Source organism: Mytilus trossulus, chromosome 1 (assembly GCF_036588685.1).
Source record: "Mytilus trossulus isolate FHL-02 chromosome 1, PNRI_Mtr1.1.1.hap1, whole genome shotgun sequence".
Taxonomy (NCBI): Eukaryota; Metazoa; Mollusca; class Bivalvia; order Mytilida; family Mytilidae; genus Mytilus; species Mytilus trossulus.
The window spans coordinates 94,368,308-94,381,674 of NC_086373.1; the positions used below are offsets into that span (position 1 = coordinate 94,368,308).

Sequence of the window (13,367 nt, forward strand, 5' to 3'; positions counted from 1 at the left end):
TCTTCTGAAATTTCAAAACTTATTTCACAATTAAAAAGCGGAAATCTGGAGATGTACTAGACGGTCTTACTACAGAACATTTTATATACGGAGGTATAGCTCTAATTGACTACCTGACAACCCTGATCAATAACATTTCTATACAAAACATGTACCTGCTGCCATAAAATAGGGGACTTTTAACTCCAGTCCACAAAAAAGACAAGGATCCAACATTTCCATCGAATTATAGAGGAATAACTGTAATCTCTATCATATGCAAAGTTTTAGAACTCTGTTTACGAGTTAGAATTGAAGATACCTTAAATAAGCAACAAAATAGACTACAGAAAGGTTTCACAAAAGGCGCTTCCTCAATAAACATTGCTCTTTTAATCACAGAGGCAATAAATGAAGCAAAGGATAATAATGAAAAACTAATTTTAATCACTCTGGATGCAGAAAAAGCGTTTGATGTGGTAGATCACATACATCTTTTCTGGAAACTTTATCACCAAGGAATTACAGGCCCTACCTGGTTACTGATCAGAGTTGTATAATAATACATCAACCAAAATCTCAAGGATGTATCTCGCAGGCTTTCAAAAACGAGCAAGGAGTAAAGCAGGGAGGTATTTTATCTGCCAACTTTTATAAATCATACAATAAGAATATCCTAGATACACTTGAAGCGACAAATATTGGATTTAAGATTGGAACCAATTACTACGGGGCGCCGAATGGGACTCTTGTGGTTTTGTACAAAATTCAATTCTGTCATCACAAAATCATTTTTGTCTTACAAAACTATGTGCTACAGACTTGTTTTGTGAGAACTTCAATTTTGTGATGACAAAATTCATTTGTGTAGACAAAATTGATTTTTGTGATGACAAAATTCATTTTTGTGATGACAAAATTCATTTGTGTAGACAAAATTCATTTTTGTGATGACAAAATTCATTTTTGTAGACAAAAATCATATTTGTCATGACATCATTGACTTTTGTTACCTGATATGGAAATTAAATCACAAAAGTCAATGGTGTGAGGTAAGATTCAATTTTGAGAGACAACATTGACTTTTGTGAGACAAATTTAACTTTTGTGAGACAATATTGACTTTTGTGAGACAAAATTGACTTTTGTGAGACAAAATTGACTTTTTTGAGACAAAATTGACTTTTGTGAGACAAAACTGACTTTTGTGAGACAAAATTCAATTTTGTCAATTTTGTTGAGACAAAAGTCAATTTTGTTAATTTTGTTGAAACAAAAGTCAATTTTGTCAATTTTGTTGAGACAAAAGTCAATTTTGTCAATTTTGTTGAGACAAAAATCAATTTTGTCAATTTTGTTGAGAAAAAAGTCAATTTTGTTAATTTTGTTGAAACAAAAGTTAATTTTGTCAATTTTGTTGAGACAAAAGTAAATTTTGTTGAGACAAAAGTAAATTTTGTTGAGACAAAAGTAAATTTTGTTGAGACAAAAGTCAATTTTGTCAATTTTGTTGAGACAAAAGTAAATTTTGTGACGACAAAATTCATTTTTGTGACGACATAATTCACTTTTATGAGACAAAATTGACTTTTGTGAGACAAAATTTACTTTCGTGAGACAAAATTTACTTTCGTGAGACATAAATCAATTTTGTTGAGACAAAATTCAATTTTATCAATTTTGTTAAGACAAAATTCAATTTTGTCAATTTTGTTCAGACAAAATTCAATTTTGTCAATTTTGTTGAGACAAAAGTCAATTTTGTCTCACATTGGTCAATTTTGTCTTACAAAAGTCAATTTTGTCAATTTTGTTGATCACATTGGTCAATTTTGTCAATTTTGTCTCACAAAAGACAATTTTGTCTCACAAAAGACAATTTTGTCTCACAAAAGTCAATTTTGTCTCACAAAAGTAAATTTTGTCTCACAAAAGTCAATTTTGTCTCACAAAAGTCAATTTTGTGTAACAAAAGTCAATTTTGTGTAACAAAAGTCGATTTTGTATGCAAATTAGTTTACAGAAACCAAACTTAACTAATTTGAATACAAACTTGACTTTTGTCGCCCAATTTTCAAATTAGGTAACAAAAGTCAAGTCTGTGTAACTAAAATGAATTTTGTCATGACAAAAGTGACTTTTGTCCGCTAATAGATAATTTTGTATGACAAAATTTTAAATTTGTAGTATGATACAAATTTTGTTAAACTGAACTCATTTTTGTTGAACAAAAGTCACTTTGGTCCGTACAAAATTGAATTTTGAGTACAAAACCACAAGAGTCCCATTCGGCGCCCCGTTATTACTTAGGTTGGTCAACATGTGCAGACAATATTATGCTATGTGCAACTTCTGAACAGGATGCTTCAACTCAACTCCGTATAATTGAAAGCTGTACAAAGAATGATAGAGTAAAAATCAATACTAGTAGTAAAAAGACGGAAATTTTACTGATCAACAAAAAGAGCAAAGAATTAAATCTTGAACTTTTCAGCGAGAAAATCAGCGAAAAACAAACCATAAAACATCTGGGTATTGAAAGAGAAGACCGAAATACCCCAAATGTAGTTAACAGAATATCCACTGCTAGAGCTACCATGTATTCTCTCATGGGAGCAGGCTTGCATGGAATAAATGGAGTAAATCCGTTGATTTCATATAAACTATGGAGAACATTTGTCATACCAAGAATGCTATACGGTTTTGAAATTTTAAATTTTACTAAGACTGATATTTTGAAATTAGAGAATTTCCAGAAAAAGACATTTAAACATCTGCTATCTCTACCACAAAGAACTGCAGATGCTGCAATATATATTTTGCTTGGGGCAGAAGCCATTGAACAACTCATCCACAAGGCAATGATTTCTCTATTCCTTAGAATTTCAAAAGATACAAATTCCATTGAGTACAAAATAGGAATCAGACAATTAGCAACAAAAGATGATAACTCCAACAGCTGGTATATCAAAGTGGATCATATTCTCAAGGCATATGGATTGCCCTCTGCGCATGAGATAGTCTTAAATCCAAACAAAAACTGGAAAATATTGACCCATGATATGATAGACTCAACATGGAAAACAAAATGGTCTGAGATAGCTAAAACAAAATAATCATTAAATCATATGGAAATAAGCAAATGGAATTTCCGAAGTCCTAATAAGTGTTGGAGCAGTGTCAGAGACAACAAGAGAGATGTTGCTAAAGGCATAATTAAATCCAGAATACTCACTGCAACGTATAAAACTCAGAGTATAAACAACCGCTTTGATTCAACAAAATCTGCACAGTGCAAACTATGTATGGAAGAAACAGAAGACTATAAACATTTTCTTGTGAACTGCAAAAGCCTTAACTCAGTCAGGAAAATTCACCATATCAGACTCAAACATTTGTTGATTGAAAATCAATTCAACTACAATTACATCATTAAATCTGATGACGATCTACTCCAATTGTTAATTGACAGTTCCACTAACCTTCGGATACCAAAATCTCAATTAGTAGATATAGAAAGAATCTGCAAAGACTGGGTATTTGCATTACACACCAAGAGAGCTGAATTATTGTGAAATATACATAACAATTACACTACATATTAACTGTAAGAGTTCTGGAATTCAGTGAAGGATTATGAACAATAGTACTCGACTCCCTACTGATGAACATCACATCATCTAAAATTAGCTAGTGTCGGTCATGAGAATGGGTATAAATATTAACTTATCGTCATGGTTATCAATGACATATATGATTGTTCCATTCTAACCATATAAAGTTTAATAAAATAGAAAATTAAACCTGTTGCTAGACGATAATTTAAAATCTAATATGAGCCTCAATGTTATAAGTGTAACAAAATTATAATACATGTTAAAATAAATTTACAACATGAATTAAATTAAAATAGTTTTTTGTTTTTTTTAGATTTTATATAAACATCTAATGAGGAACCTCGATTGATCTAACTCTTTATCTTCACTGCCATAGATGAACCTTAAACATATTTTTAGCTTTTAACAAGTGGACTCTTATAAACTTATTAACTTTAGGTTTTATCCATTTTTTAAATTTTAAATCAAAATAGTGTTTTAATCTTGTGACAGTATGCTATGTACAGTGTTTTTACCTTTTATCCTTATTATTTTGTTTTACTATAACTAAATTACATATCTACCATTTTTATTTATTTTGTAAATAACTACGCATTTTAAAAAATTAACCTAAAACTAGGATATTTTTAATGCGGTGACCCTGCAAATAGGGTGGACTTCCGAAGAAGAAGAAGGACACACAGACAAGAAAACTTAATGCCCATAAATGGGTCATAAAAACAAAGGTTGAAGCTCAAATTTCAAATGTATAAAACCAAGTGGCTGTCATCCATCCTTATGTTATTCCATCTAAACGAAAGTAATAATATTCAAATCTGATGTATAATTTTGAAGAGTTGTATTGGCTAAGTGCTAAAAAAATTTGCAAACAACTTTTGTTGCTTGAACTATAACTGAAAATCGAAAAAAATAGTTCATTTATCTCTTTTATGATTTGAAATTTTACTGATTGAATTATTTCTCGTTACCTTGAATTGCACAACTGGAATCTTTAACTTTTTTGCATTTTCCCGCGTGTATTCTGTTTGTTCTCCGTTGCTTAATGAAACAATCACTGGCAGAACTTTCTCTCCTATGACAGCTAAAATGACACCAATGTAACCTTAGTAGTTATTATCAATAATACGTTGGTGTTGGTTTTTTTTTTTTTAAAGTTTTGCCACAATGTTACAAACATTTAGTTTTGTCTAGATTTTTTTTCTGATGTTACGGGAAAAAATTGCTACAATCTTGTTGGAAATCTGTTTCCTTGTTAGATAATAGAGATAAAAAAGTATTGTGATATCTTTAAACAAAAGCTGCACACGCCGAGTTTAAGTTCAAAAACTAAGGAGTGTCTAAACGCTAACTACAAGCCTATTTATTGGTTTAAAAAAAATATACATATAAGACTTTTTTTTTAACTTCATATGCTATTTCTAGATCATAAAGGAGTTTCTGTCTAGGTTTCATTAAATTTTGACAAAGATATTGATGTTTAAACCAATGAATGAACCCAAATGTTGACGACTCTGTCAACGGAATGTACTTCAGTATATTTATACAAACAATTTAAACCGCTTCCAGAACAGTATCAATCTGTCTTTGATTCGTCACAGCAGAGACATATAATATGTATTATATGTCTCAGGTCACAGGCAGGCGGAATTGATTAATTGATTGATATTTAACGAAATTTCAACACTATTGAGCTAAAATTCGTGGTGGTCAGTTTATATTGGCGGAGGAAGTTTGAGTGCTCGGAGAGAAACACCTAGCCAATTTAGATTTGAAATTTGTTAACATAGGATTATTCCTTTTTTTATGGCTACAAATTAGGTAACGAATAGGCAACGAATAGGGAATAGGTAACGAATAGGCAACAAATAGGGAATAGAGAATAGGTAACGAATAGGTAACGAATAGGGAATAGAGAATAGGTAACGAATAGGTAACGAATAGGGAATAGAGAATAGGTAACGAATAGGTAACGAATAGGGAATAGAGAATAGGTAACGAATAGGTAACGAATAGGGAATAGAGAATAGGTAACGAATAGGTAACGAATAGGGAATAGGGAATAGGTAACGAATAGGCAACAAATAGGGAATAGGGAATAGGTAACGAATAGGTAACGAATAGGTAACGAATAGGTACCGAATAGGTAACGAATAGGTAACGAATAGGGAATAGGGAATAGGTAACGAATAGGCAACGAATAGGGAATAGGGAATAGGTAACGAATAGGTAACGAATAGGGAATAGGGAATAGGTAACGAATAGGCAACGAATAGGGAATAGGGAATAGGTAACGAATAGGTAACGAATAGGGAATAGGGAATAGGTAACGAATAGGCTACAAATAGGGAATAGAGAATAGGTAACGAATAGGTAACGAATAGGGAATAGAGAATAGGTAACGAATAGGTAACGAATAGGGAATAGAGAATAGGTAACGAATAGGTAACGAATAGGGAATAGAGAATAGGTAACGAATAGGTAACGAATAGGGAATAGAGAATAGGTAACGAATAGGTAACGAATAGGGAATAGGGAATAGGTAACGAATAGGCAACAAATAGGGAATAGGTAACGAATAGGCAACAAATAGGGAATAGAGAATAGGTAACGAATAGGTAACGAATAGGGAATAGGGAATAGGTAACGAATAGGTAACGAATAGGGAATAGAGAATAGGTAACGAATAGGTAACGAATAGGCAACAAATAGGGAATAGAGAATAGGTAACGAATAGGTAACGAATAGGGAATAGAGAATAGGTAACGAATAGGCAACAAATAGGGAATAGAGAATAGGTAACGAATAGGTAACGAATAGGGAATAGAGAATAGGTAACGAATAGGGAACAAATAGGGAATAGAGAATAGGTAACGAATAGGCAACAAATAGGGAATAGGGAATAGGTAACGAATAGGTAACGAATAGGGAATAGGGAATAGGTAACGAATAGGTAACGAATATGGAATAGGGAATAGGTAACGAATAGGCAACGAATAGGGAATAGGGAATAGGTAACGAATAGGCAACAAATAGGGAATAGGGAATAGGTAACGAATAGGTAACGAATAGGGAATAGAGAATAGGTAACGAATAGGGAATAGGGAATAGGTAACGAATAGGTAACGAATAGGGAATAGGGAATAGGTAACGAATAGGCAACAAATAGGGAATAGAGAATAGGTAACGAATAGGCAACAAATAGGGAATAGAGAATAGGTAACGAATAGGCAACAAATAGGGAATAGAGAATAGGTAACGAATAGGCAACAAATAGGGAATAGAGAATAGGTAACGAATAGGGAATAGGGAATAGGTAACGAATAGGGAATAGGGAATAGGTAACGAATAGGGAATAGAGAATAGGTAACGAATAGGCAACGAATAGGGAATAGGGAATAGGTAACGAATAGGTAACGAATAGGGAATAGAGAATAGGTAACGAATAGGGAATAGGGAATAGGTAACGAATAGGGAATAGGGAATAGGTAACGAATAGGCAACGAATAGGGAATAGGGAATAGGTAACGAATAGGTAACGAATAGGGAATAGAGAATAGGTAACGAATAGGGAATAGGGAATAGGTAACGAATAGGGAATAGAGAATAGGTAACGAATAGGGAATAGAGAATAGGTAACGAATAGGGAATAGGGAATAGGTAACGAATAGGGAATAGAGAATAGGTAACGAATAGGGAATAGAGAATAGGTAACGAATAGGGAATAGGGAATAGGTAACGAATAGGGAATAGAGAATAGGTAACGAATAGGGAATAGGGAATAGGTAACGAATAGGCAACAAATAGGGAATAGAGAATAGGTAACGAATAGGTAACAAATAGGGAATAGGGAATAGGTAACGAATAGGTAACGAATAGGGAATAGGGAATAGGTAACGAATAGGTAACGAATAGGGAATAGGGAATAGGTAACCAACTTGACGCCCATCAAATTATTAAAGTCTTTATCATGTAGCATGTCTGGACATTACACTGCCGAAAGATTTTTAGTAAAGAGAATGAAGCTATAAGTTCATACCTTCAGTCATTCTCTTGAAGTAACTGATTTCACACTCGTCCTTTACTGTATTCCCTCTTTGAAATATCGAGCATCCTTTTTTTACTAGTTTCTAGCAATAAATCAAACATAAATATGATGCATACCTGCCAACTGTCACTATTTGCGGGGGATTTCACCCATGGAGGTGCCCAAATGGAAATTTTGAAAGAGAAATTTTGTACATAATTTTAAACAAAACAATAAATTTTATAATGGCTAAAGGGTTGTTACAGTATGAGGAAGTCAAAAAACAACATTAAAATATATTTGAAGACCCCCTTGAATGTGTTTTAGGACCATATGAGCCATCTTAAACATAAAAACCCCATGGGCATTTTGAAAAGTTGGCAGGTATGCTGATGTCTTTCCTGGTTTAAACTTAAACTACATGCATTTAATATTGGCTTTACATTTTAAACTGACGGTCACTTTTGTGCTAAAGCTACGATGCAGTGCTATTCTGGATTAATGCTTAAAAAGAACAATTAAGTAGCTCGTATAGTAAAAAAGATATAAAATAGAGTATATATGAAATTTATACGATTCAACGGCGTGAAAGACACTGAGTATGGATAATCTATAAAGTAACTTTATGTCAATTTTTATTTTATATAATCACTGGTGCTGTGTTTTTCTTTATTTCTCTGTGAATAAAACATTGTTATTAACTTCTTTTTTAAGATTCCAATATGTCCCTCTACTTTACTATGTGCTAAATAAAAAAAGAGCCCGAGTAGGAACATTTTAGTGTACCTTTATAGATTCGTCTGACGTATGTCTATTGGTGCAAACAGAACTAGTGTTGTCTCCGAGAAATACCAGTTTCTGCTCTATCATATGACATGGCAACTTCTTCTTTTCTGAATAAAAATACTCCTGACTTTTATAAGGGTATCAACACCAATCACACTTATACAAAATATTGTTAATAGAAATACAGAAAGCCTCTAAAACGAGACAATGGCTGAGAGACCGGTATAAAGTTATAGAGAACATCTTATGGTAAGTTTCAGAAATTATATATAAATGTCACAAAAACATTGGTCCAACACTCTCATATAACAATTCTATCATAATTGCTGCCTTATATAGCACCTTCGAAATATTTGCACAACTGTTAGACGTTTTTGGTTTTCAATGCTCTCTAACTTCGAGCGTGATTTGTCTTTCCAACAGTTTTGATTTGAGCACCACTAGTGAGTCTTATGTAGACAAAACGTGCGCGCGTCTCGCGTACCAAATTATAATAAATATAAAAATAAGGAGCTGTTGTATGATTGCCAATGAGATAACTATTCACCAAAGATCAAATGAGTGGGATGAAAGCAATTATAGGCAAACATAAGGCCTTCAACACTGAGATATATACACTGCTATCTTTTTTTCACTTTTTTTCATGACCCGAATTTTACTTGTAAATCATAAATTGCACGTTTTTATAACTTACTAGAGAACTGTCGTATTTCATCAATCAATGTTTCACTGGTAGGATCTTTGGTTTCAAAAATGAGATATAACTTTGGTTTGTAGGTCATTTGTTTCAATTGTGGAATACCATTCCATTCATTTATCTCAATCTGTAAAAACATCAAAGATTAATTACCATGAAGTTGATTAATTGTGTTTTCCCTTTTCCCTAAATAATTCCATCATTTAATAGTAAAAAAAACGTTAACTATATTGATAGGCAAACAGTTACATAAGGATAAGTTATTGATAAAGATGAAATATTAGTGAACAATTATTATCGTCTTTTACATTTTCAAAACAAAATAATTCGACATCGACTGCCAATGTGCTGCTTTTTAAATGGCACAAAATGCTCTTCAATTTCCAATAATTAAGGGAAAGCTTTGATAAATGTTCGCCTTTTTTTTTCTATATTTACAAAACTGATATTAAATTTCAGGATTTGTAAGGGTGCCTGAAATGATAAAAAAAAAATACATGGAAGAATATAATTAGACCCAGAGTGTTAGAAATATTGTTTTCCCCTGATGGTCATTAAAGAAAATCTGCTGGTCCTCACAATTATTTCTATTTTAGAGTACGTTAATAATTGTGTTTGTCCTTTTTTTACATTTTACTGGTCAAAACTTCGAACCACCACTTTTGTGAACTCTGTAGAGATTACCAGAGATTTTTTGTAGAAATATACACTTGTGTGAATACTTATGCATCATCGTATTGCATGGACCCTATATAAGCTATCCTTGTCTTATCTTTTTATACCTTTTGTGGAGGGCCTTTATCTTTTTTCACTTCTGCTTCTAGTAAACACCATTTTTTATCTTCTAAAATATGAAGAAAAACCAAACCAATTTAAATTATATATTTATCCTAATGTTAAGACAGAGAAGTCATGATGAACTTAGTTAATATTAAAAAGAAGATGTGGTATGATTGCCAAGGAGACAACTTTTAAATTTACTGCTTTTTATAATAGAGACAAATGTTAATACTATACATTTTAAAATCAGTTAGATAAATAAAGTAAAATTTCAAAGTATAGGTTTGTATTTTGAAATATTAATCATATATTGTGGATAGGGAATCCTCTTTTATGAAGTTGTATATGATACATGTAGTTAACACATATATACATACGTAGATGTGTTTTAATTACGGAGTATTTTTTACACATACACTGCCCTCGTAAATTTACTGATTTTTACCGACGAGCAAAACCAACAAGTAAGAAGAGAATGTCTAACAATTATATACATGTAGTAAGAAGAGAATATCTAACAATTATAAACATGTAAACTAACAGTTACCTGTGCGTTTCGTTATTTTATACCCAGCAAAAGATTCAAATTCTTTCTCTATATCTCCATTGTTCTGAGCGACCTACAATAAGCAACCATGAAGTTGAATACATTTTGGCATAAAATAGTCTATGGCATATGATTTGCTTAATATCGTTCATTTTTTTTTTAAAGTTATTGTGAGGACTACATATAAATATACTAATAGAACACACCCGCGAAATCGCGGGCATACAGCTTGTGAACTGTTGTAGGATGATTTTTTGTAAAAGATATTATGTTGTTATCAAAAGTCCTCCCCCTTTTTTCCAAAGTCCGATATTTGGTTCCTTTCTGTTAAAATCAATTATATTCGTGTTTCTGGCCTACGACCATAATTATCCTTCTACTTTGCTACACTGCTTCTTTTGGTAAAAGTCAAATCAAATTAAAAATTTGCACCGTTTCAATCATGAAATAAATGATACTGCTTATATATAGATCAGAGTCTGCATGATAGTCTAAAAAATATGACAATCCATCAGTGCTTTTTTAGAGCCTTATTAACATGCCAATGGTAGGATTTAATTTTTAATCATGTATAAATGACTAATACCGACTAAGGCTAATTTGAGGGGATGTTGATGGTGTCCTGATCCCGAAATCCCGGTCATAAAACCATGAAATCCCGAGAAACAGAATTTAAAGTAATTCATATCCCGAAATCGAAAAATATGTTCCCGGATCCCGTAAGGATCAATCCCCAAATCCCGAGCTTAAAACACCCGATCCCACCGCCCCGAAAAAGGTCCTGTTTCCCTCTAATCTCTACCTTACTTTCATTTTTGCCAAATTACTATTTTTCCTTTTAACAATAAATTTGTTTGCCCCAATTATGGCCAAATATAATTATGGTTTCTAGTCTGTGCATCCGTGCGTTCGTTTGTTCGGTCGTCCGTCCGTCTCGTCCGTCTGTAGCACTTCAGGTAAAAGTTTTTGGTCGAGGTAGTTTTAGATGAAGTTGAGCATGTTTTAATTATTTTAATATATATGCAAGTGGTATGACCCCTTTATAAATAGTAAACAATAAACAGAATCAGGAACTTTCTATACTAACATAGAAATTCCCTGACAAAATACAGAGTCTCTACATATTAAAGTAGAATAATTGTAGATTACATGTAGATAAACGCGAAAAACATTTGTCTTCTCTGAGGAGGTATAATAGTTTTGATTTTTGCGATTTAAACACCATGGTATGGAGAACGGTCTACGATTGGTTGTACTTGTGTCACATGTTTAACTTATTCTAATTTAAATAGTAAACATTTAAAAAAAAAAACAGTAGACAGAATACAGCGAGTCTCTATATATTAAAGTAGTATAATCGTAGTTTACATGTAGATAAACGCGAAAAATAATTGTCCTCTCTAAGGAAGTGTAATAGTTGTGGTTCTTGCGATCCAAACACCATGATATGGAGAATGCTCTGATTGACTTATCAATCGGAACAACTCGGCCTTTCTGGTTGCACGAAGAAATTGTACTGCGTAGCGAGAATGGCCGAGTAGTTACGATTGATTGACTTATATCTATTTTTCATTTTTGTTATCTATCATACGATTGGTTGAATTGTGCATGTTTCAAACCGGAAGTCTTATCTATGACTAAAAGACAGTGTGATGACGGAATCATACCCGGACCCCTTTTTTGTCGGTTTTCTCCCAAAATAACTCAATCTGAATAATCATAAGAAAGGATGACAAATGCAACTATGCATGTTACCTATAGGACACAGAGGCATAATGATTGATTTATTGTGGAAGGAAGAGAAGCGACACCAAAAATGAGGTCTTCTCGTTTAATAGTATAGATAGATACTCAGCGAATTGCGATATCTCTCCATTGCTATTCAGTGAAAAAAACGGCCTTTTACCAGTATTTTTTTGTGTAATCACATATTGCTGAACTTAAAATAGATTTTTAACTAGTGTGAAAAGTTACTAGACCAATTATCTAAATACAGTGGCCATATTGACATCTGAAATCTGAAATGAATTTTTGAATATTTGACCATTTCAGTTCAAATATTCTAGGAACGTTATCTAAAGTACGGGATAGATAAAAGACGAATAATGAAATCGAACGTATCAAAACTAATACCATATATATATATATATATATATATCACATGTAGAAATCGTTTTGTAGTATTTTTCTTTCCTGTATTATACAGATTGCAATTTTTTTTTTGAATATGTGACTGAAATAGTGTACCCAGGATTTTGTTAAATGTGGCCCAGTATTGTGTATTACAAAAACTGTTAATGTAAATATATAAGTAGATGTGATATACTTTATTGATAAAACAATCAAACAAAAGTTAATAGAAAAAAACCATTAGTAGTCAAAATGTAAGTCCGTTCATATAAAGAGAAATTTTGAAACCCAAAAAAAAAGAGATCGATTATATATAGGCTTTAACATTTGTATAAGCAACATTTAAAGTAAACTTGTCCGCCATTCCATCTATAGCTTTGCACCGAAGATAGCGATAAGTGACTTCACTTATTGATTTCACTTAGTCTTACGTTGTTGTCTTGATCCTGATCGTCTGTTCTTTCCGAATCCATCCTTCAATCCTTTAAATCACTGCAATGCCTGCAAAAGATTACAGAAAAATAAAAAATAAAAAATTTATAAAATCATATGTATCAATAAATTGAATAGTAGTATTGAATCTCAATATATGAAAATCAGGGGAGTGATGCATACGTATTACGTTTTAAACTCCTTTTTTTTTTGGAGTGAAAACAAATTCCAACCCAGGAACCAAGTCAGTATCAGTTGTGAAGTTATAACTTTATAAACTTTACAATTTTTAGGTTGAAGAACGTTTTATTGAGGATGCATATGCATCCTTAAGGTTGTCTCTAGATGTTAGGTTTGAGATTTAAGGTGGTAATG

At 32.3% G+C, this 13,367-nt stretch overlaps 1 protein-coding gene across 5 annotated transcripts in view; it reads right to left on the reverse strand.

Annotated features, from left to right (window-relative positions):
- Nucleotides 1-13,075, reverse strand: part of LOC134691350 (uncharacterized) — a 67,820-nt gene extending 54,745 nt beyond the window's left edge. For all 5 annotated transcript variants that reach the window (XM_063551840.1, XM_063551869.1, XM_063551860.1 and 2 more), the window contains exons 1-7: nucleotides 12,992-13,075; nucleotides 10,431-10,503; nucleotides 9,886-9,947; nucleotides 9,101-9,230; nucleotides 8,407-8,513; nucleotides 7,633-7,723; nucleotides 4,565-4,677 (exon numbers count right to left, since the gene is read on the reverse strand). In XM_063551840.1, coding sequence (XP_063407910.1) covers nucleotides 4,565-4,677; nucleotides 7,633-7,723; nucleotides 8,407-8,513; nucleotides 9,101-9,230; nucleotides 9,886-9,947; nucleotides 10,431-10,503; nucleotides 12,992-13,033 — 618 coding nt within the window. In that variant the 5' untranslated portion in view covers nucleotides 13,034-13,075. The remainder of the gene's footprint in view (nucleotides 1-4,564; nucleotides 4,678-7,632; nucleotides 7,724-8,406; nucleotides 8,514-9,100; nucleotides 9,231-9,885; nucleotides 9,948-10,430; nucleotides 10,504-12,991) is intronic.
- Nucleotides 13,076-13,367: the final 292 nt, after the last annotated feature.